The 23,148-nt window shown below is 37.1% G+C and overlaps 1 protein-coding gene across 9 annotated transcripts in view; it reads right to left on the bottom strand.

Moving 5' to 3' along the window:
• Positions 1-23,148, bottom strand: part of ATP2B1 (ATPase plasma membrane Ca2+ transporting 1) — a 128,287-nt gene that overhangs the window by 17,070 nt on the left and 88,069 nt on the right. For 8 of the 9 annotated variants that reach the window (XM_064283749.1, XM_064283751.1, XM_023559474.2 and 5 more), the window contains 9 exons: positions 20,811-21,053; positions 19,249-19,490; positions 16,961-17,198; positions 9,297-9,476; positions 8,553-8,640; positions 8,083-8,189; positions 1,717-1,908; positions 1,275-1,488; positions 601-812 (listed from right to left, as the gene is read on the bottom strand). In XM_064283749.1, the coding sequence (XP_064139819.1) occupies positions 601-812; positions 1,275-1,488; positions 1,717-1,908; positions 8,083-8,189; positions 8,553-8,640; positions 9,297-9,476; positions 16,961-17,198; positions 19,249-19,490; positions 20,811-21,053 (1,716 nt within the window). The remainder of the gene's footprint in view (positions 1-600; positions 813-1,274; positions 1,489-1,716; positions 1,909-8,082; positions 8,190-8,552; positions 8,641-9,296; positions 9,477-16,960; positions 17,199-19,248; positions 19,491-20,810; positions 21,054-23,148) is intronic. The other variant, XM_023559466.2, reaches the window with a different exon arrangement.

Here is a 23,148-nt window from a genome sequence, read left to right as displayed (position 1 = left end):
AGTTATATAAAATGATTGAATGCAAACATCAGTCCTACCCCTCACACCCCATTCTCCACTTTGTTTTAGGCCTTGTTTTGACAATATTACAAAATGAAAAACTGGTATGTACCACATGATACAGTCATTCAGAATCATGTGGATTTTAAGATATTCATGTCAAAACTGTTATTATTTAATAATAAGCTCAATTATAGAAATACAACTGCTATTTACTGCTAGAAGCCCTAAAGTGATCACTATGACTAAACTAGAAAAAGTGGTTACCCTAACATCTATTTTAAACATCATCAAAATTATAATAGCTTTGATAATGATGTAGACTGAACAATTAGATCTGAAGAGTGTGAAGTACCACAACCACAGAATCACTAGTACAACTGAGGTTATACAACTTGATATACTCTTCTCACATTCAGAATGCCAGGATAGGGCAAACTGTCACTTAAGATACTTAGAACACTTTTTAAAGCATCACTGAGGTAATACGTAGAAGCCCCAAACATGTAGCTGTCGCATAATTTCTGAAACAAGCCATCTGTTTACCTGATCTTTCCTACATAAAAACTGAATTTGAAACTATCTTCTATGATTACCCACCTGTACCACAAAAGTCCCTAAAACAATCGCGCAGAAGATGGCATTATTAAAGATTCCTTCAAACACATTTCTTTCGCCATGAATTTTCCGGGCATTTATTTCATTGAAAAGTTGCATCAGCACGAAGGTATTAAAAACAATAGTATAATGTTCCGAAGGAGGAGCATGCAAAGGAGCATTTCTTCCACTATCAATATCAAAAAATTTTTCTCCTGAAAGAATGGAAAATTACTATTTTGAAATTAACACACAAAACGACATTTCAAAGAAGTATGAAATAATAAAGCTCAGCCAGACCCTTTATTTGATCTCAAGTGACAGAAAGTAAGGGTTGGAAAGGACCTGTAATTATCTAGTACAACTCTGTTGTTCTATAGCTGAGGAAACTGAAGTTCCTAACACTATGGTTGTATGTACAAGGTCATATATCTAGGTTAGTGGTAGAGGCAGGACAAGAAATCAGGACTCTTTACACTCCACCCCACCACCTATCATACTGATTCCCAAAATTTACTAAGCATTCTCTGATCAACGGGAGACGTTAAAAGATAAACAAGGAGTTGGAAGGAAAATTACTAACTTCTTGAAAAAATTGTAACATTAAAACATCTTGGATGATACTGGCTTTGAACAGAATCAATTAACTGAAGTTTTGTTAGAGATAAAATTCTTACCAGCAAATAAGAGTGTAAAGACTACCACAAGTTGATAGAATGCATGACCCAAAATATTCTTCATCATCGTGCGTGAGATGAGAGGCTTATTTCTACCGTAAGGTTTCCGAAGCAAGAGAGACTCAGTGGGTGGTTCAGTTGCCAGAGCCAGGGAAGCGAGTGTATCCATTATGAGGTTTACCCACAGCATCTGCACAGCCTTAAGCGGTGAATCCTAAAAAAGATATGTTTCCTAATAGATATTCAGAACTATCCAGGGACTCAGCAATTCTCAGAAAGCCTTTAGTATTTTAAAAATTTAAGAAATGGGACTACATTCTTATAGCAATTAACCTAAAATATTAAGCGTCTGCTTGTTTAAATATTAAGTATTTTTAAAAGGTACGTTACATACATTTTTACTTTAAATTAAACAAGTTTCAATAAATAAACTGTCACCTACTTGAGTAATACAGGCACCCGTGAAAGCAACAATCACTGCTACTACATTAACAGTAAGCTGGAACTGAAGGAATTTTGAGATGCTGTCATAGACATTTCGTCCCCACATAACTGCTTTAACAATGCTCGTAAAGTTGTCATCTGTGAGAATAATATCAGATGCTTCTTTAGCTACGTCAGTTCCAGCAATACCCTATTAAAAAAAATTCTGTGAATTAGACTAGATGTTTAAAATATTAACTTCTAAATATTCAAAAAGATAATATAAAATTAACAAAAGACACTCATGCTTAATAATTACTGACTTAAATTTACTGTGAAAGAAGGCAATTTAGTTAAGAGATATATCTCAAAGACACGGTAGAAATCAAACACAAACAGCGAGGCATTGAAAATAAAGCTCAAATTGGATTAAAAATGGAGGAATAAACAAAGGCATTTACCCAAGTTCTTTTCAAAAGTCACAAAAAAAATGGTTTAAAAAAAAAGTCTCACCAAAACACAGACAGTGGGAAAGGAGATACTGAAGGAAACTCAGGCTGGAGAGCAAATAACTAAATGGTAAGGAATTTAGCAGACCCAGGAAAGCTGAACCCTAAGCCAGCAGTAGGGAAAGCAGAGAAGCAACCTTTAGTGCTCTGCAGAACCCTCGTAAGGCTAAGGATTTGGCAGCGTTAGTAACACTGGAAGTCCGAGTGAAGATGGGACTAAGAACAGGAGGATTTCTTCAAAGTCCACTGAAGACAATGAGGACATACTTAGAAACTCCACACTATGAACAACCCAAAGGTCTATCAACAGTACAATGGGACAGCTTAATTGTGGATTAATAAAAATAACTGAGCTATAGCTATATGCCATAACATAGATGACTCTCACAAACATAATGCTGAACGGAAGCCAGATTTACAATTACACACATTGTGTGATTCTTTTGCACAAAGCTCAAAAACAGCCAAAAGTAATCCTCTTTAGCGTTAAAGATCAGAATACTGGTTACCTTTCCAAGGAGAGAGGGCTTAGTAATTGGCAGGAGTGAATGGGGCATCTGGGGGTATACATAATGTTCTATTTCTTGTTCTGCATGCATTGAACAGGTTTGTGCACAGAATGGTAATTTATTCAGTTGTACACTTATAATTTGTGCACTTTTGGGTATATGTGTTATATGTCAATAACAAAATTAAAAGAAAAAGCAGTTAGATCCTTAAAGCCCCTTCTCACATCCATGCAACCAGGCAATTTGCCACTTCCATACTCTGGGAGGAGACTGCCTGCTTATTGGCTAGAGGTGATATGACAGAGAACGTCTTAACTGGAGAACACCAGGCACTGTTGAGTGAAGGGGGCTGCCATATTGAAAAACGAGGGTTAAGAGTAATTCCATTTATTGTATGTTGAGACCTCCAGCCTTCTGGATCCAACATTGTCCTGTAGGCAGCAAGCCTGAAGACTCTTTGTGGATGAATCCGATCAGCCTTAAACAATACTGCAATAAAGGATCCCTAAGGAAAAGACCAAGCCAGATCACTTTGAGAAGTTTCCAATTGACAAATTCCACCTATACAAACAGAGCTTTCCAGCTTCCTAGCTTCTCACTGATAAATATGCATAGACAACCAAGAATCACCTGACATCTGAGGAAAGCACTAACCTGAAAGAGACTCTGGGGGAGACAAAAGCTGATTTAAGGAAAAAAAAAAAAATCCTGAGAAAGGTAAAAGGTATATCATTAAAACAAGATCAGATTCTAAAACAAGAAGACAAATTTAGAGATCAAAAAAGTACTCTTGGAAGTTAAATACAAAACAAAACGAATATCCCTGAAATTAAGCAAGATGAAAAAGGTAAACAGGAGAAAAGAGATAATAGGATAATAAGTCCAAGAGGTCCAAAATAAAAGGGGATGGGGTGGGGTGGGGAGAAAGAAATTACAGAAAGAAGGAACAGTAAAAGGAAAATAACATTAATTTAGGAAAATTTTGTAAAACTGAATAGGAGTTTTCAGAGTAAAAAGCTACCTTAAGACAAATCATTATGACATTTCAGAGGACTGAAAATAAAGGATCTACATGCCTCCAGACAGGAAAAAAGAGATCTTACAAAGGTTCAACATTCAGAATAGTATGATTTATGATGGAGGAATGAATTAAAAATTCTGAGTGATAATGATTTTTAATCTAAATTTTTAGATCAAGTCAGATTAAGAAACAAGAGTCAGGGAGGATAAGAGATTTTCGGTCATAAAAGTTATGAAAAAGTTTACCTCCCATGAACCCTTTCTCACGAAGCTATTGGAAGAGACGGCTCTACTAGATAAAGGAGTAAACCAAAAGAGACCATGGCATCAAACCCAGGAAATAAAATGCCAACACAAGAGAGGTACAGGGGATCCCCATGTTTGGAGATCAATGAGATTAATAGCCAGTCCACATTAAAGCAGGTCAGGAGATCTGGGAAAGCTAATTTCAAGAAGATGAGATTCGTAAGAGTGCCAGATGTCTCTGGGGGTACTGAAAGGAGAATCTGGAGATGAATTAATGTAAATGCAAATCTTATCATTCCCTTGTTCAAAACCCTTAAACATTTAAAAGGTAACTTTAAGATAGTAACTGGTGAATAGAAGGTGCTGGACAGAGTGGGAGAAAAATGTAAAACAAAATTCGAATTTATAGAAAAGTCCACACTTGCTGGTCTGACAGAGACTGGAGGAACCCCCGAGACTAGGGCCTCCAGACACCCTGCTAACTCAGAACTGAAGCCACACCTGAAGTTCACCGTTCAGCCAAAGATCAGACAGGCCTTAAAAACAAACAATAACACACCCGTGAGGAACGTACCCCTTAGATCAAGTATACAAGACCAAATGGGCAACACCTGCCCAAAAGCAAAACCGAGAAGACAGGAAGGGACAGGGAGACTGGATGAATGGAAATGGGGAATCTGGGTAAGTGCTCACACACTACGGGGATTGCAACCAATGTCATCAATTTGTGTATAAATTTCTGAATGAGAAACTAATTTGCTCCATAAACTTTCACCTAAGGTACACACACAAAGATATTTGTAATTGGTGTCCAAATAAAAATTGCTTCCATTGTCAAACAAATTTGAGCAACTTCAAATGAAAAAAAGTTAAACAGCTTTGAGTCTCCATTAGGACTCTGCTTGGGAAAGGCTCATCTACAGGAAAAAAACCCAGAATTCCTTATTTTGGTATTCAAGGCCCTTTTTAGGTGGCCCCCTTGTCAATCCTCCCAGCTTCTAGCCCACTACTCACCAACGTCACACCCTCCTTTAGTTATGTTAAACTACTTCTAAGAAGCCCTGGCGGCACAGTGGTTAAATGCCAGGCTGCTAATGGAAAGGTCTGTGTTTTGAACCCACTAGCGGCTCCACGGGAGAAAAAACTTGGCCATCTGGTCCTGTAAGGAGCACGCCTAGGAAATCCTAGGGGCAGTTCTACTCTGTCACGGAGGGTTGTTATGAGTTGGAATCGACTGGACAGCATGCACCAACGCTAAAAACAAAAAAACAAATCCAAATTTTTTGCCATGGAGTCAATTCTGACTCAGAGCGGCCTTACAGGACAAGAGTAGAACTGCACGCTAGGTTTCCGAGGAGCTGCTGGCGGATTCTGACTACTGGTCTTTTGGTTAACAGCTGCAGCTCTTAACCAAAAGGTCAGCAGTTGGAATCCACCAGTGAAACCCTATGGAGGAGCAGTTCTACTCCGTCCCACAGGGTCAAGTCAGAATTGACTCGATGGCAATGGGTTTGGTTTTTCGGTTTAATTCATTGTTAAATGAGGGTCTCTTTGCCGGTATTTTCCTACTGCTCTTCTCCCTCAGCTCCAATGGCACCTCTTTCAGAAAATCTTTCCCAGTCTCTACAGTTAGAGTTAAGGACTTCTTCCTGGAGGCTCTCAGTGTGTTGCGTTTAGTCCTTTCTTGGCTTACTCTGCTGTGATTATTTATTTGCATGTCTGCTGAACATTTAGGAGGTAGGAACTATTCCTATTCACCTCTGGTCCAGATTTTTAAAAACCTCTTAACGTCTGGGGGAATAAACTGACTTCTCACTAATCAAAATAAAGCTTAAAAAGACAGTATTTTAATTACCCTGGGGAAGGTTTTACTACCATAGATGTATTCAGTTATAGGAATATGTCACAGGCGTTTAGCCTTTGATGACAGAAATATCTGTACATGTGGTTAACTGATTTTTGGTAAAAATGTAATATAATAATAATACAATCATACTTTACATGTACCAATGAAGACTTGCTATCTGAAGGAATTCAGTGGGCAGTGACTATACTGGAAAACCCTAGACCTTTGCAAACTAATAATGTACCCATATTAGATTTCTCTTGTAAATCTTATTTTAAATTTTCTAAATTTTATTTGAATGTTGAGTTTGTAAAGTACTGAGTGCTCAAAATGCTCTTTCTGCTTGAAAAATAAGAGACATGTTTACCATTAGAAAGGACTGATCAATAGCAATTTTTCTCGTGGGTATCTAGTAAAATCTCTAAGACAAATAATTTTGTTTTTCAGTTTTAAAATAGGAAACTGAAGAATTGAACACACAACCAAAGCAAATCCAAGCTTGAACAACACTGCTTTCAAGTCCAAGCCACTATGCACTTCTTTTTCTGTATTTTTCAAGTAAATTTAGATTTTTGATAAGCTACCATTAAAAAAAAAAAAAAAAAGAAAGGTAGAACAATGGACCTAAGACCGTCAGGGCTTTGGGGGAATAAAGACAAAAAAAAAAAAAAAACCAAACCCAAAAACCAAACCCACACACAGCCACTGAACAATATGTATTTTTGTTTGTAGTACTACATTTACCTGTACTTATTTAAAGCTCTTGGTATATCTGTCTCACACCCAAGTTTTGGGAAGGAAGCTTTTTTAATTTTAAAATGGATTCTATTATGTAAATTGACTTCATGTTCAACTGTCTATAAGAAAGTAGCCAAAAAAAAAAAAAAAAAATCCTACTACACGCTCAAGGGCAGTGATGAATGATTCTGTTTTCCTAAACTCAATGATCCTGTGTGCCTAAAGCAAAAGAAGAGCACTTAATGACTTCTTCAGCTACTCTTCACGAACCTTCAGAAGTTCATACTGGCTGAAGCTGCCGACCCTGTTCGGTTTGCGATGGGGAGAGTGGGTGTATTTGGGTTCAGAGCAACTGACTGAGAAACAATTTATTCCATTTTTTCCCCAGCTCTCTCTCTCCCTACCTCATATTCAAAGAACCACGATGGTTCTTCTAATGTAGCAGCAAAATGTCAGGGGGACAAATTATGCAAATAAACACTGGAACAGGTCAATATCCACTTGCTTGAAACCTTTCTGATGGGTTTCAAAATGCAAAATCTCTCTTATTTTAGAAAGATAATGAGTGCACATACCTTATAGTATGAAATATTCCCCGAGGGGAGTTAGCACCCCATAAAAACACATTAACATCCTTACAATTACTATGAAGTCTCACACTAAGTGGGATAAATGATTGCCTCACATCAATTCACAACAAGTTTTGCAGTAAAACGAGTCTGCTGCAAATGTAGGAAAAACATTTCAGGTTTTCAGAGATTTCTGGATTTGGGAATCATAAATGTGGATCTGCATTACTAAAATTTAGTAAAACACTTCACATGTTCTATGGTACTGAAGGCATTATGATTCATTCCAACACTGAAAAATTCTACAAGAAACTGATTCTAAGATTTAACAACTTAACTTCATTCATGTACTACTTGTACACGTGTACATGTATTTCATGATATCCATTTTATAGTAAACATTTCATCTATACCTATACTTAGAGTATAAGAAAATGGTAATAAAATGCTGAAATTTTCTAACACTTTAAATAATCAAATTTAAATTGAGGGTTTCAGTGAATACAAGTAGGTTTTTCTCAGTCAAAAAGATGATGTCCATATATTAAATGATGACATTCAACTACACTTAAGAGACATTTTTCAGCTTAGTGGAAGATTCTCAATTATATTTTTAATTTAAATACACATAACTGTTCTAAGCATGTCTTTACTTAAAGAGGGTTGTTGTGAGGTTCCCATGAGAATGACAGATACTAAAATATTTTACGGAATACAAGGTAAACGAATATTATTGCAACTGTCCAAGAAATAATTTTCTAGCCAGACTGAGTGTATCAAATAATAGTACTGTATAAACTAATTAGATTTATAAACCAATTTAGGCTTAATTGATTATCCCTCAAACTAATCTGAGGGACAGTATTTAAAATCAATAGTAATTAAAAAAAAACAAAAAACTCCAGCCAGTAAATTACATCTGAGTATCGGAATAGGTTAAGTTCCTACCATTGCAAATCCAACATCTGCTTTCTTTAGTGCCGGGCCATCATTCGTACCATCACCAGTTACAGCTACCACCTGGCGTTGTTCTGAGACAGTGCTGTCAATTATACCTTAAATAAAAATATTTGTGCTTTAAAGACATTCTCATTAAGTAATAAGGTAATTCTGCAGAATACCCTGACTAGTTCATTATGGAGACTCACTGTTAAAAATAAACACACACAGAAATGGGAACTGTTTACACGTTCAGTAAAGACCAACTTTAGAAACCAAGATACGTAAGAAGCAATATCCTAACCTAATCACCGAAGATAAACATATTCACCTAAAGTAGCAAAAAGAAATGTATTTTGATTTTACTGGAAAAGATGATATCCATGATTCAATCTAATATTCAGTATCTATTACTATTTTCCTAAGTAAGACATGTTTCTCTATTAAGAAACTGTGAAATAACAGTAAAATCTACTCACCTTTAACCAGTGTATGTTTGTCAGTAGGAGATGATCTTGCAAGTACTCGAAGTTTTGGCCAAATCTTGTCTATCCGCTCCTGCTCAATCTATAAATTTTTACCAAAGTTAAAATGTGCCCAAAGCTAGCTTCATCATTCCAAAATTAGTTATCATATGTACCAGTGGTCCTCAAAGTGTGGTCAACAGACCAGCAGCAGCCTCAGCAACACCTGGGAACTTGTGAGAAATGCAAATTATGGAGCACTACTCCAGGCCTCTCTCATCTGAAACTCTAGAATGGGGCCCAGCAAGCTGTGATTGCCAGGTGACTCTTGAGGAGAACCGCTGCTACATATCAGTGTAAGATCAAATTTTCAAAATCTCCCCATTGCCTAAGAAAATGGAAACTCCTTGGTTTAGCACGGAAAAAGCTCAGGGAGTTTGAAATATACTCCGTCTCAAGTTTTCCAAACTCATCTCCCCATACTTCCTTACACATACTCTACTTCGCAAACGGACCTATACTGAAGACTACTACTGAAATCTCATACAGCATACCTGGCTGGAAACATTCACTCCCTTTAGATGCATTTCTCACTTTTCCTTTTGATCCCCTAGAATGTTAGTTTTTTGCCTTGAGGGGTGGACTGCATTTATACATATGTGGTGCCTAATATATAGTACATCTTTAACACATATTTAATGAAACTCCTAATATTAAAAAAAAAAAGATCAACTAAAAAAAATTGTTTTAAAACCTTACCTCTCCTTTTTCATTTCGTATTCTTCTGTTGAAATCTTTACCTTCTAGGCATAGGAAATCTTCCCCAGGGTGTAAAATGCCACATTTGGTAGCAATAGCCCGAGCAGTATTAATATTATCACCGGTAACCATCCGCACAGTAATTCCAGCCCTCTGGCATTTCTTTATTGCATCTGGTACCTGGTTTACAAGGAAAAATTCCTGTTACCATTAGAAGAATAGTATTTCTGGGGGTGGGGTGGGGGGGAGATATCCTACAGAATATGCATTACATTTAAGTTCCCCAATAATTTCATCTCAAAAAAAAAAAAATATTTCTTGAACTGTTTCTAGTAATCTTTTCTTTTTCTTCCACTGCCACAGTCCTAGTTCAGGCTTCATTTTCAGTTGTCACTCTACTTAAACTGTTTGCATTATGTAGTTCCAAAGGCTTTGGAAAGCTCCCCACTCACCATCATTCAGTTATTCTTTTCCAGTTGGCTTTTTACTTTTCTAGTTTTACAGCCCAGATAACACTAGAGTAAATGTTAGGTGGTTCTGGTTGGCTCACTTTTCTTCTCACTCTATATATACTTTTCAGGGATACCTCATCTACTCCCATACCTTCACCTACTATCTACGTGATAACGACTTCCAATTCTCTATTTTTCCCTCACCTCACTGTGAGAGCTGGATTCATAATTCTGCCTGAAAACCGAACATCAGTATTTGGGTGTTTAAAAGGGAGGCCTTGTTTTCTAAACCTAACTATCTATCTAACAGAACCCGAAGAACCACCTGCGCCTCTTTCATCTCTCTTACCCTGCCATCTCTAAAGGCTAAGCAGTCTTACAGATACTACCTCAAACCTTCTCTGCACCACGCCTCTCTATTAAACAGCTTTTTAATTGGCATCTCTGCCTTTATGTTTGATCTTCCTTTAAAACATCTTATATACTTGATGGTAGAGTTCTTTTTCCTAACAGCAATACACTTTCTTAAAAATGTTTGATGATTGCTCAACTGTTATACTATAAACCACAAAGTTTTCAGTACAACAGAGTACCACAACTGAGCCTCAGCTTCGTTTTCTGGCTTGTCTAAAATTATTCTCTATTACCCATCACTTGTTATAAATAATAAGTCTATGTTTTTGGTTTTATGTATCATTTCTATGTCTCTGCTTCTGCCCTTAAAAAAAAAAAAATCTTTTCCTACTCCTCTCTAACCAGATAATCCATACTGATTCTACCAGAGCAGGGACTGCATATTCAAATGCTAGACAGTCTCGTAGGTAACATAAATAAGAAAAACACTGAAAAGTGACAAACCTGAGACAAATACCTAAGGAAAGAGCTACTAAGCTTTAGATTATTTCTGCCATGGCAGAATTAAAGTCGGAAGATTTCAAGAGAAAGCAGAAATCCAGATTTGTGTGTCACCTCCCAATACTTAAAAATGTTTTACACACACACACAGGCCAAAGATAACTTGACCAATGGCTAAATTTGGCCCGCAGACATTCACATATGTGATGTCTATTCTAAATCCAGTTTAAAGGTAACTTCTCTGGAGCTTTCTTGGCCTGCATAGGCAGAATTGTTCCCTCATCTTATACAAACCTCTATTATAGGTCATTACATCATATTATAGTTGTCTACCTGAGTCCTTAAAAAGTCAATGAGCTCCTTGAAGGTAGGGCCTTTATCTTCTCATCTCTGTATCAACAATGCCTGGTACAATACCTTTCGTGCATTTAACAAACAAGTGCCTGGCATACAACTGGAACTTATACTAGTCACTGAACTATTAAATACCTTTAGGAATATAATCACTCTTAGATATTTTCTAAGAGGGGCACTTCCTGATAGGGTACCATGAGTCTTAAAATATGTGCGCAATATAATTATTTGCAACTTAAACACGTATGTATCTCTAAGTATTACGGTTTACATCGTAAAGATTTTTCTCCCTAATCAACTGTTGGTCATTCAAATCATCACAGGGGGATATCCTATGTATTCACTCAAATTAATATTTACTGAATACCAGGAACTAGGCTTGGTATCAGTGATACAACGGTGAGCAAAAGGAGAGAGTCTACCCAGATTATTTAAAAAAATCAACATTTGATTTTGAAAACATTAGTCAACTGTATAAGTATAATACATATCCTGATATCCCATTTAAGACAAAAAGAAAATTAATTTATATAAATGCTCACTGATTAGGCAGTAACCCTAAATCATTTGGACAGGGGAACAATGAATAAGAGGAAGAAATTGGTCTGAAATCAAACTGTGTAGCAAATAATGTTTAAGAAAGGCAAACTAACATGTATTGACTACTTATCGTGTGCTATTGGGTAGATTCCATAGCGACCCTATAGGACAGAGTAGAACTGCCCCATAGGGTTTCTGAGGCTGTAACCTTTACATATATAGGGTTGCTATGAGTCAGAACTGAGTCAACAGCACCTAACAACAACAATCTTTATGGAAGCAGACTGCCACATCTTTCTCCTGTGGAGTGGCCTGTGGGCTCAAACCGCTGACCTTTCAGTTAACAGCCAAGCGCTTAACCACTGCACCACCAGCGTATTTTATGGACTACTTAACAACCACCAAGTACTTCCACTTAAAATTCAAACTACCTCCACTTGTACAGAAAAGGAACTGAAGAGAAGTCCAGTATTCAAGTGCCTATGCATACATAATAAAGCTGGATTTCTTCCAGGTACCTAATTAATCAAGATTCCCTACACCGAGAGTATACAGTCTAGAATATTCAGAGAAAGCTTTTATATTACAGTGTTTGATGTTAGTTTAAAAGTATCCATCTCATTTTGTGATACCGAAAAATAAAGTGCCGCTCACGTTTAAAAAGGATGACGTTCTCCATCAACCTCAATGCCAAGAGCATTATACTAGTAATGTTTTCAAAGGACAAAAGCTGAAGATATCTTGGTTTAACATTAAATTTAGATAAGTTTTAAACTATAAGTCAGTACATAAAACTTTGAATGGTCTTCCTTCGATCAAAGGTTGGTGGATGTATCTACCAGATGATTCATGAGCATTTAAACTCCAAAATCCAAAACCGAACTCACGGTGATTTCTAAAAGGCTGCTTCTTCTGTCTTATTACATCTGTAATACCATCTACCATCGACCTAGTCCTGCAATTTAAAGGCTGGTTCCTCCTCCTCTGCAACACTTTTAATTGTTCCCGTATCTCAGTCTTACAGCCTCTTCTGTAGCTACACTTTCCCTGGATCTCATTTAGTCTCACCTGTGAATTCTCCAGGCTATACCACTTTCAGACTCCCAGGTCCAAACGCCTACTTGACATATACACTTGAATGAGACACCTCAACAATGCCTAAAATAGTATATCCAAACCCAACATATTCAATCCTATTGGTACTATCTCCACCTAGTTTAACTCATCCTTTTCTTTCCACCTTCAGTGCCACAACCATAGTCCAAGCCATCATCATCTCTTGTCTGGATCACAGCAATAATCTTACTGGCTTCCTTGCATTTACTTCTCTTTCTCTCTAATCCATTTCTTACACAGTACCCAGAATAGCATTTTAACAACATAAATCATGTCACTTCCCAATCTGAATTTCTTTAATGACTTCTCACTGAATTTTAGAATAAAATTCAGAGTCCTTATGGTTTAGTAAGGCCAAATATAATCCTGTCTCCCCCTTCTTCTCCACACTTACAGCCACACTGGCCTCCTTTCCATCTCTGCAAATAGCTATACTTTTCTCACCTTCAGGCCTCTACATTTTTTTGTCCCCTTTGCCTGGAATGCTCTTCTTCCAAGCCACATACATGGTTGGCTCATTTCTGGCTGTCTGATCTTAGCTCAAATGTCATAGCCTGAGAGATTCTTATTGTGGTCTCCTTTAGCTGGCTTACTTCATCATCCTGTGTATAGCCTTCCTAGTCCTTATCACATTTGTAATTGTCTTATATGACGTCATCCTCTGTATGCCATCCAGAATGTCAGGTCCCTGAGAGCAGGGACAAAGTCTGATTTTTTATGTTTATTTTCACTTGGTATACCATCCATGCAGCTATCACTCTATTTTCCCTCTCTAGAATATAAACACCATGACTAATTTTGTTCACTGGTATGTTCCCAGTGCCTAGAAGGGTGCTTGGTACAACACATTAGGTGTTGAATCAGTTAGGTGATACATCAATTAGCTGATAAAGTCATGTGCTTTTACTCATGTTGCCTTCTTTTCTCAGGATGTGCTTACTGCTATGTCTCTTGGTCTAACTAATACATCATCATTCTTTAAGACCCAGATCAGGTAATTAACCTCTAGGAAATCTTGTCTAATCTTCTCCCAGTACTTAATACAGCATTGTTGTTGTTAGCTACTATAGAACTGGTCCTGGGCTAATGGTACCCCAATGCACAATGGGACTGGACTGTTGTGACCCATAGAATTTACACTGGCTAACTTTCAGAAACAGATCACCAGGCCTTTTTTCTAGCCTGCCTTAATCTGGAAGCTCTGCTGAAACCTGTTCAGAGTCACAGAAACATGAAAACTTCCACTGACAGGTGAGTGGTGGCTGTGCTTTAGGTATACTGGCAAGGAACTGAACCTGGGACTCTTGCACGGAAGGTTGAGAATTATACCACTAACCACCACTGCCCTCTAACATAGCAGAGTGGTGTTTTAAGACCATGCACTTTTGACAGAGGTGGGATTTAAACCATACTAGTTCTATTGTCTAGTGTTAACCTCTTATGTCTCATTTTTTTTTTCATCTGTCAGAACGTGGCACATGATGAGAACCCAAGGAAAGAATGTTGTTGCTTTAGACTAGGGCAGGGGCTCATGTGTGGTACTCTTTCAAAATGCTCTGTATATTATATAGCCAAAAACACAGAAATATCCTGGGTTATAATTACCATGTGTGTGTCCTCCCCCACCCAAGACAGTGAGTGACTTCTTTGAGGACATGGATCAGATCTCAAAAATCTTTAGGTCTCTAGTGCCTAGTACAGTGCCTGACACACAGCAGTTATTCAATAAATGGTTTTTGCTTTGAATGACCAAAACAAAACAAAACTTTTTTTTTTTTTTAAGAAGAAAAGCAAAGTCTAGAATTGCAAATTTTCCAGTAGTATAGTCATTAGTCACATGTGGCTATTAAATTTAAATTAAAAGTTCAGTTTTTCAGTTGCACTTGCCACACTTCAAGAACTCAATAGTCACATGCAGCTAGTGGCTACATGTCATGGATTGAATTATGTCCCCCCGAAAATGAGTGTTTCAATTTGGCTGGGCCATGACTTGCAGCATTGCGTGGTTGTCCTCCATTCTGTGATTGTTATTTTATGTTAAGAGGATGAGAGTGGGATTGTAACACCCTTATTAAGGTCATATCCCTGATCCAATGCAAAGGGAGTTTCCATGAGGTGTGGCCTGCAGCACCTTTTATCTTACAAGACATAAAAGGAAAGGTAAGCAAGCAGAAAGTGGGGGACCTCCTACCACCAAGAAATCAGCGCTAGGAGTAGAGTGCATCCTTTGGACCTGGGTTTCCTGCGTGGAGAAGCTCCTAGTCCAGGGAAGATTAATGAGAAGGCCAAAGATTGATGAGAAGGCCAAAGAAAGAGAAAGCCTGCCTCTGGGGTTGATGCCCTGAATTTGGACTTTTAGCCTAAATAAATTTCTCTTTGTTAAATCCATCCACTGTGGTGTTTCTGTTAAAGCAGCACTAGCTAACTAAGAGAGAATCTGGCACCAAGAGTGGGGTGCTGCTCTAACAGATATCTAAAATGTGGAAGCAGTTTTGAAACTGTGAATGGATAGAGGACCAGTAGCAGTAGAACCAGGAGACCAGCGCAAAATGGCACTGGAGCCAATCCACAGAGAGAGAGAGAGAGCTGAGTGCCTGGGCATAGGAGGCTTCCTGGTGGAGTGGGGTATCTCCAGGTACTTATCTGTGCAGCTACAGAGCTTTGGAACACTTGCCCCAGCAGGGCAGATGTGGGCGTGAGGCCTGAGGAGTCAAGGCACCAAGAAACCAGGAAGCAGAAGCTGAAGAGATAAGGAAAACAGGAAGCTGAGGTGCCTCAGTCTCAGAAGGTATGGCCACAACCTTGTTGGTTTCAAAGGGTGGGGCCGTGGACTGTGGTGTTTCTAAGGGTGGACTCACCACTCAGATGGACTAGGAGAACGGTGCCCTACAACTGAAGGTGCAGAGCTGCCATCCCAGTGGGCCCAGAAGGTGGAGATGAAGCCCAGGGCCAATGGGCCTCCACTCAGAAATCAGAGTGTGGTGAACACCTAGAGTCTGGAGGGCAGGGCCATTGTGTAAACTGTCTCAAGAGAACAGAGGACTACTTTCAAAGCCTTGAGGGCTAATGTGTTCTGCTGACTTGCTTGGTGCCTGTTATCCCTTCTTTTCCTCCACTTTCTCCCATTTATGATGGAAATGTCTAGCTTGTACCTGTTCTACCATCATATCTTTGGAAGCAGATAATTTGTATTCTAGATTTCACAGATGAAGAATCTTCAGATTTTGAATGTGGAGTTAGGACTTTTGCTATGATCATGGGATGAATATGTTTCGCACATTGCCAAGGATGTGATTTTTGGGGGGCCAAAGGGTGGAATGTCATGGATTGAATTATGTCCCCCCAAAAATGTGTGTTTCAATTTGGCTGGGCCATGATTCCCAGTATTGTGTGGTTGTCCTCCATCTTGTGATTGTAAATTTATGCTAAAGGAAGATTGTGGTGGGATTTTAACACCCTTCCTAGGGTCACATCCCTGATCTAATGTAGTTTTCCTGGTGTGTGGCCTGTAGCACCTTTTATCTTACAAAAAGCAAACAGAGAGTGGGGGACCTCATACCACTAAGAAAGCAGTGCTGGGAGCAGAGAGCATCCTTAAGATCCATGGTCCCTGTGTAGAGAAGCTCCTAGTCTAGGAGATGACTGATGAGAGGGACAACAGAAGGAGAAAGCATTCCCCTGGGGCTGATACCCTGAATTTGGACTACTTGACTGTGAGAAAATAAATTTTTCTTTGTTAAAAGCCATCTGCTTGTGATATTTCTGTTAAAGCAGCACTAGATAACTAAGACGCTACTGTACTGAACAACACAGAGAAAATTTCTATCATTGCAGAAAGTTCTGTTGGACAGTAATGGTCTAGAGACTGTGAAAACAATGATTTAATGGTCACTAGTAGATTATTTAATTTAGGAGCCCAGGTGGCACAGCGGTTAAGAGCTCAGCTGCTAACCTAAAGGTCAGCAGTTCGAACCCACCAGCCGTTCCTTGGAAACCCATGGGGCAGTTCTACTTTTTCCTTTAGCGTCACTATGAGTCAGAATTGACTCAGCAGCAACGTGTTTGGTCTTGGGTTTGGTTATTATTTAAACATCAACTGAAAAACCTACCCAGTGTGAAAGCACTATTCTACGTAATGGTGCTATAAACACCAAGGAAGCTAATTAAAAACTCTAGAAAGGTAGCGTATGCATCACAAACACTATTATTTCAATTATCTTGGATTCACATAGAAAAAAATAAAATCACAAATAACAAGAATTTTACCAGAAAATTAATTACAATTAATGTCTAGGTCTTCTACAGTTAAGAGATTCTGCATATGAAGAACACAGAATGCTTTATCACCTCAGGTCTCACAGGATCTTCAATTCCCACAACAGCAATGCATGTGAGGCCGGTGACAATATCATTTTCATTATCCCACTCTGGTTCTGGTTCTCCTGCTGGGAAATCTCTGAATGCAAGACACATGGTTCTCAAGCCTTCCGATGCCATAGGTTCAATCACAGTTTTTACAATATCATCACGGTCCCTTGGTCTGAATACTTTTGCCTCACCATTAGCACTCAAGATTTTGAAACACCTAAAAGAAAATGTTGAATCCAAATAAATATCAATGATTAACAAAAATAATGGTTAATGCCACTTAAGTGAACTGGAAGGGCTGGAAATCATGAGATCTGATGATCTGAGAATTACATGTATTGCATTTTTACAGACCTAAATCATATCCACTTTTCACCTTCCCCTTTACAAAAGAGAGGGTTGTTATCTTCAGGATTTTCATTTGATAGTCCTCCATTTTGTCAGTTATGCTATATATTCTCTAATCTTTCTCATCTGGAAATGCAGTGTCTTTAAATTTTTAGTATAGAATGGGTCATTAATTTGAATTAACACAAACTTGACAAATATTTTCTTTTTAAAGTAAAAGCTTATGTTTAATCAGCTCTTTACCCAGGTGCAGGAAGTTACTTTATTACCTATATGTTAACCATGGAAAAAAATAACTTATTGTTAAAACACTGTCTCCAGTCCATCCTTTTTCTTCCTACCCACCTTATTCCCCGATGCAAAAATTTTCAATCACAGCTTGATTAAACAAAACAAAACAAAACAAAAACTTCAGTTATACTATCTGGTCTACTTAATTAAGTTTTAATTGCTCAGCCTAACATTCCAGAGGCTCTACAACAAAATGTGAACACAGCCATGGGAACACTTACTGTACACTTACTATCAGGCCTGCACTAGATGTTTTATATTCATTGTTTTATTTCACCGGCAAAGAGTTGATGGTGAGCACCTCCTTTTTCAGTGAAGAAAACAGAAAAATCTGCCCAAGATTCCATAGTTAGATTGCTAAGAGTCAAAGCCTAATCTGTCTTGATTAAAAAACCTCCCTATTCATTCCACTATACCATCTACCTGCTACTCAACTAGCCACAAATGAGAAAGAGATTTCTAACCTTTCACACTGAAATCAGATAACCAGGTATACCCTGAAGGTAAGAAAGCTCTGCTTGCCCTGTGGGCCATTACAGCCCATCACTCCGCAGTTCGTTCGCAGCTGACCTACACAACAGCTCTTCTCTCAATGTGACCTGCACATTCCTGTCTCCTTTTCTTTGATGGAGCTTCCTTCACACTGATGATCTTACTTCACACTAAAACCTATCTTAAATGTCACATACTCTGTAGAGTGATCTCTCATCTTAAAACTTTGTACCCATTTATCATGTGCTACTTTTTCAGTTGTCTTAAACCTATTAAATTACAATCTGTCAAGTGTTCACTAAAATAACCTTGTTTCCACACATAATTCACATATAAACAAATTAAAAGCAGGTATTTTAAATGTCACAATTTCAAATGATTTCCAATTCTTCCAAAACTGTCTTAACAGTTCTTTGCTAGGATTAAGGAAAGCAAAATAATTTTAACACCTGTAGTAACAAACATTACGGAAATTACACGTAAACAGATAAAGTCAAAACGATGCTAACAGTCTGCAAGAGGGCAGTAAGAAACACTACCATTCAAAATGACAGAATATATTTAAATATGACATTGAAGCAGAATAAATATGATAAAACTCATTGATATAAAAGAATTCTCAACATCTAACTTTAATGCCTTGCTATTTATTCTAGGGACACTGAATCGGAATAGACTCGACGGCACTGTGTTTGTTGTTTTTTGTGTTTTTATTCTAGAAGCTAATCTATAGTTCATTCATCCCACTTTTTCGAGCCTACAATCTATAATGCAGTGGTGAAGATAAAAACTTGTTTTTCTTCCCAGGAGGTTTTTAATTTTCATGATACTATAACAATGGAATCAACAGGTCTAAAAACAAACATCAAAGTTTACTTCATTAAATCTACCAGATTGAATGTAATGGGTTTTTTCCTCCCTGTATCAAAATACAAAGGAATAAGAGAAGCTAGAGTATGAAAATGGTAGAGTACCACGGACAAATGTCTAGATACCATAAAATACACAGCCCAAAGCTCTGAAGGCCCTGTCAATTGTCTGACGTTCATAAAGAGAAGACAATAACAACAACAATGTACATATGCCATAAAGCAACTACAAACAGCAATTTATTCATCTAAGTGTTTTACTCTTACTTTTTCAGAATTATCTCAGAGGCACCCTTGCTGAATATTCGAAAACTTCCATCTGAATTTTTCAAGACAGTACTCATGGACTTCCTAACAGAATTGAAGGTGTAGACTTTGTACAGTGCTTCTTCTGGTATTTCATTTCTAACATCCTGATAATCCCGTTTTAAATCCAAAAGAAGTCCCAACAAGGCACATTCAGTTTTATTACCAACATGACGAGGTAATCCACCCTCTTTCTCTGGTGGCTGTAAGAGAAAAAGGTTTAGAAGCTAGAATCATTTTGTTTCTCTATGAAAGTTTTATTTATAATGTAAAACAGAATGCTACATTCCAAAATGAAATCATACAAGAAACTTTTACTGACGTCAGCATTTTCAAGAGGGACACAGAATTTAAGGTAGAAAAGAACTCTTGGCCGAGAATGACACTGATTCCAATCTCAGCCCTGACGGTTACTAGCTACATGAACTTCCGGCAAGTTACCCAACCACTGTGATCCTTGGCGTCAGCATCTGTAAAACAGCACTTATGATTTATGAATTAAATCTGCTAAGAAGCATCACAGTGGACTTAATAAATTTTAATTTTCCTTTTTTCATTGAATATCCACTTATTTGTAAGTAACTAAAAATTAAATCTACATTAAATATTCTTTACAAGCTTAAAATAAAACTACACGAATTAAAATAAAGTACTGTTGCCTTAAATGTATAGAAAAACTTTAGTTCCTTTATTGTCTCTTCACAAATATTATAAGATCATCACAATAGCATTAAGGGCAGATGTGATCATCTTAACAACTGAAGAAAGTAAAGCTCAGATTTTTAGCTATAAAAAAGGCAAAGCTAGATCTAGAACCAAGACCCTGTAAGTCTCCAGTCCAATAATTCAATTCATGTATATTTTCAATAGTTCAACAACTTGGATGTCAACTTTGTCAAGAGTTTTCACACATACATCACTGAACATTTATCAAGTCAAACAATTTCATGCTTTAACTTATAAATATGATTTAATAAAACCTGAGAAGTTGAAAATATTCTAAGGTAACACTAACCTAGAATTACTTTATTGCATTAAAAGTGAGAGAACCATCTTACAGGTGGGACCTACTGAGAAACCAAAACAGAGTATACATCAAACATATAAAATGTATTATTTTAAGTTGAAATCCGGTTTCAAAATTTCCTCTAGAAAATTGAGAACTGACTTTCTATTCTATAGTAAAATAGCCTGGTCTTTCACAAAATAAGCTTAACAAGAACGTAAAACTAAGAACCACCCTGCTTTGATTATAGAGCTTAAGAGTTCTTGAATACAGGAATTTCAAAACATAGGATAAAAAATACAAGCAAACAGAATGTATATGTGATCAACGGACCTTACTCATAACACAAATTATTATCAAAAGAAACTTTATACAGTATATTGATACATGCCTTTTAAAAACCTAAAACAATCCAGTTCCTCAATTTTTTAAAATAATGATAGGTATGAAGAACTTTAATCATTACAGGTTTGAAAATTAATTTTAATACATAAACTAATTATTGAAGAAATCTCACCAATATTTTTGATGTATAAGCACAGTTCACAGAAATTCCTGTTACCAGATAGGACAGAATATTTGGTGGAATAGCTTCGGGTTCAGGAACCTTTTTATAATGTTTTTCATTTATGTAAGCTTGGACAACTGTCATCCTGTTCATTGTCAATGTTCCTGTTTTATCTGAACAAATGGCTGTAGCATTTCCCATGGTTTCACAAGCATCCAGATGCCTTACCAAGTTATTATCTTTCATCATTTTCTACAGTGACAAAAAAAAAAAATAATAATCTAGTTAAAGTTACTTATAAAACCCAGTCATCTCATTGTATTAAAATTATTACACCTGCTTTAAAAATCACAACTAAAACTCCCAAATACATACAGTTGCATAGTAACTGGAAGAATTTAAGCATATTTGACATATTCATATAAACTGAAGAGAGTACCAGCTTTTTCTGTTTTCAATCATTTTATCACCAAACAGCATAATCTAGTAAATGAATGCAGTTACCCGCATGCATACCCAAATCACCTTGACTATGTGCCTCCAGTAGCTCCTGCTGAGTTACAAGAGCAGTGACAATCTGTACTCTAAGTATAAGGTACTTAAAGTAGTATAAGAATATATTACATTTAAGCGTTAAGTCTCCTTATTAAATGGAAAACACAAGATACTTGTATCAATCACCAAGAGAAAAAAGTAGCATTTAACAGCTAAAATAAAGAGTTTGTGGGCATGAAGTTGTTTAACTTTTAAAATTCTGATTGACTGAGTTAACATATCAAAACCAGAATGGATCATTTGCATCTATTCCATATGCTGGCTGACTTGGAATTATCACCCTTAGCGGCAGAATATGTCTCACCTCTTTTTCTCACTTAACAACAACAAAAAAATCACTCTAAAAAAGCAACAGTTTTCAGAATTGGCCCAGACAGCATTTAAATTAAAATACAGCAAGTCTCCACACATATGTGGAACGGGTTAAAAACTACCTAAGGTTATTTTTACAAAGTGTGTCCTGTGACAACTAATATGCAAGATACTGCAAAAACTGGTTCCTTGAAGAAATAAATATGGGGAAGACATATGTATACCTCCCAAATTACTTCTGATTTGCATTAAATATTAAAGATTAAAAGAATAAAGTTCTGCAGTAAAGAAAACTTGTTCAATTTTGTCAAACACTAAGAGAAAATCCCTTATGAATATAACCCAGTGAAAGGACGAGAAACTGGTAATATAAGAGATAAATTACATATTTAATCAAGTTTACAGGACAACAGTTAAAATGCTTTTATTAATTTTCTACTCAACACAAGTCAATCTTGCGTATCCTTCTGATCAACTGAAAAACTGTTATCATTAATGACCACTCATAAAAAATTGATACTATTGGTAAAATGACTGATCAATGTGTCTGAAACTTGTATTTCCCCATTATTTCTAATTTTAAACATCAAAAAAGAATAGATGAATACATCATAATTCATCATCATTTTGATACATTTACCATTTTATTTTTGAAACAAAAGATGTTAAATGCCTGAAAATACTCCACGATAAACAAAAAGTATTCCCATCATGGCAGGTCTATTATAAAACACTTTGGAGTATTTATCTATTCTTTATATTGCTCAATGTCATCAACGCTACTTAAGGAGAACTGCTAATTAACATTAGAAAATTTATAAGAACATCTTCTTCCATAAAGCATACATTTTTTTACTTGGAAAACCATTTTGGAAGATCAAAATTATACAAGCTAAACTTTTTTCAGATCGCCTCTTCCATATGATATGAAATTAATAAAAATAAATGAACAATCTTCAAACAGATTATTACTCTCCGTAAATGGCAGTTAGCAAGGCCATTGAAGCACACTTTCGGTATTCTACTTGGAAATCAAGGACTGTAAATCCAGTGGTCTGAATAGTTATTCAAGGGAATAAGCAAGTGGGCACTGAAGTGGGAACACAGTCGGGGTATTTGAAAAGCAACAGGTAGGCTGGTGAAACTAGGCCAGAGGGAGTGAGAGGAAGAATGGCGGGGAAATGAGTAAGCAGAGGCCAGACTGCGGAGGGCCATGGTGTAAGGAGTTTGGATTTGATTTTAAGTGTGATGAGAAGTCACTGGAGGGTTTCAGCAAGGAAACAGTAGGCTCTGAATTAATTTTTAGAAACATGAGTCTGTTACTATGCAGAGATTAGACTACTTGTCAGGGTGTGAGGAGAGAAGAGTGGAAGCAAGCAGGCCTTGAAGCCTGGACTAGAGAGAAGCCTCTTTTGGCCTTGTACCACAGGTAAATGACCAACATTCTTACCTTAATTTTACAGATGGGAAATGGAGACGA

The sequence above is a fragment of the Loxodonta africana genome, chromosome 4 (assembly GCF_030014295.1).
Source record: "Loxodonta africana isolate mLoxAfr1 chromosome 4, mLoxAfr1.hap2, whole genome shotgun sequence".
Classification (NCBI taxonomy): Eukaryota; Metazoa; Chordata; class Mammalia; order Proboscidea; family Elephantidae; genus Loxodonta; species Loxodonta africana.
Note: the sequence above shows the minus strand (reverse complement) of the source record. Positions and strands in the feature narration are given on the sequence as shown.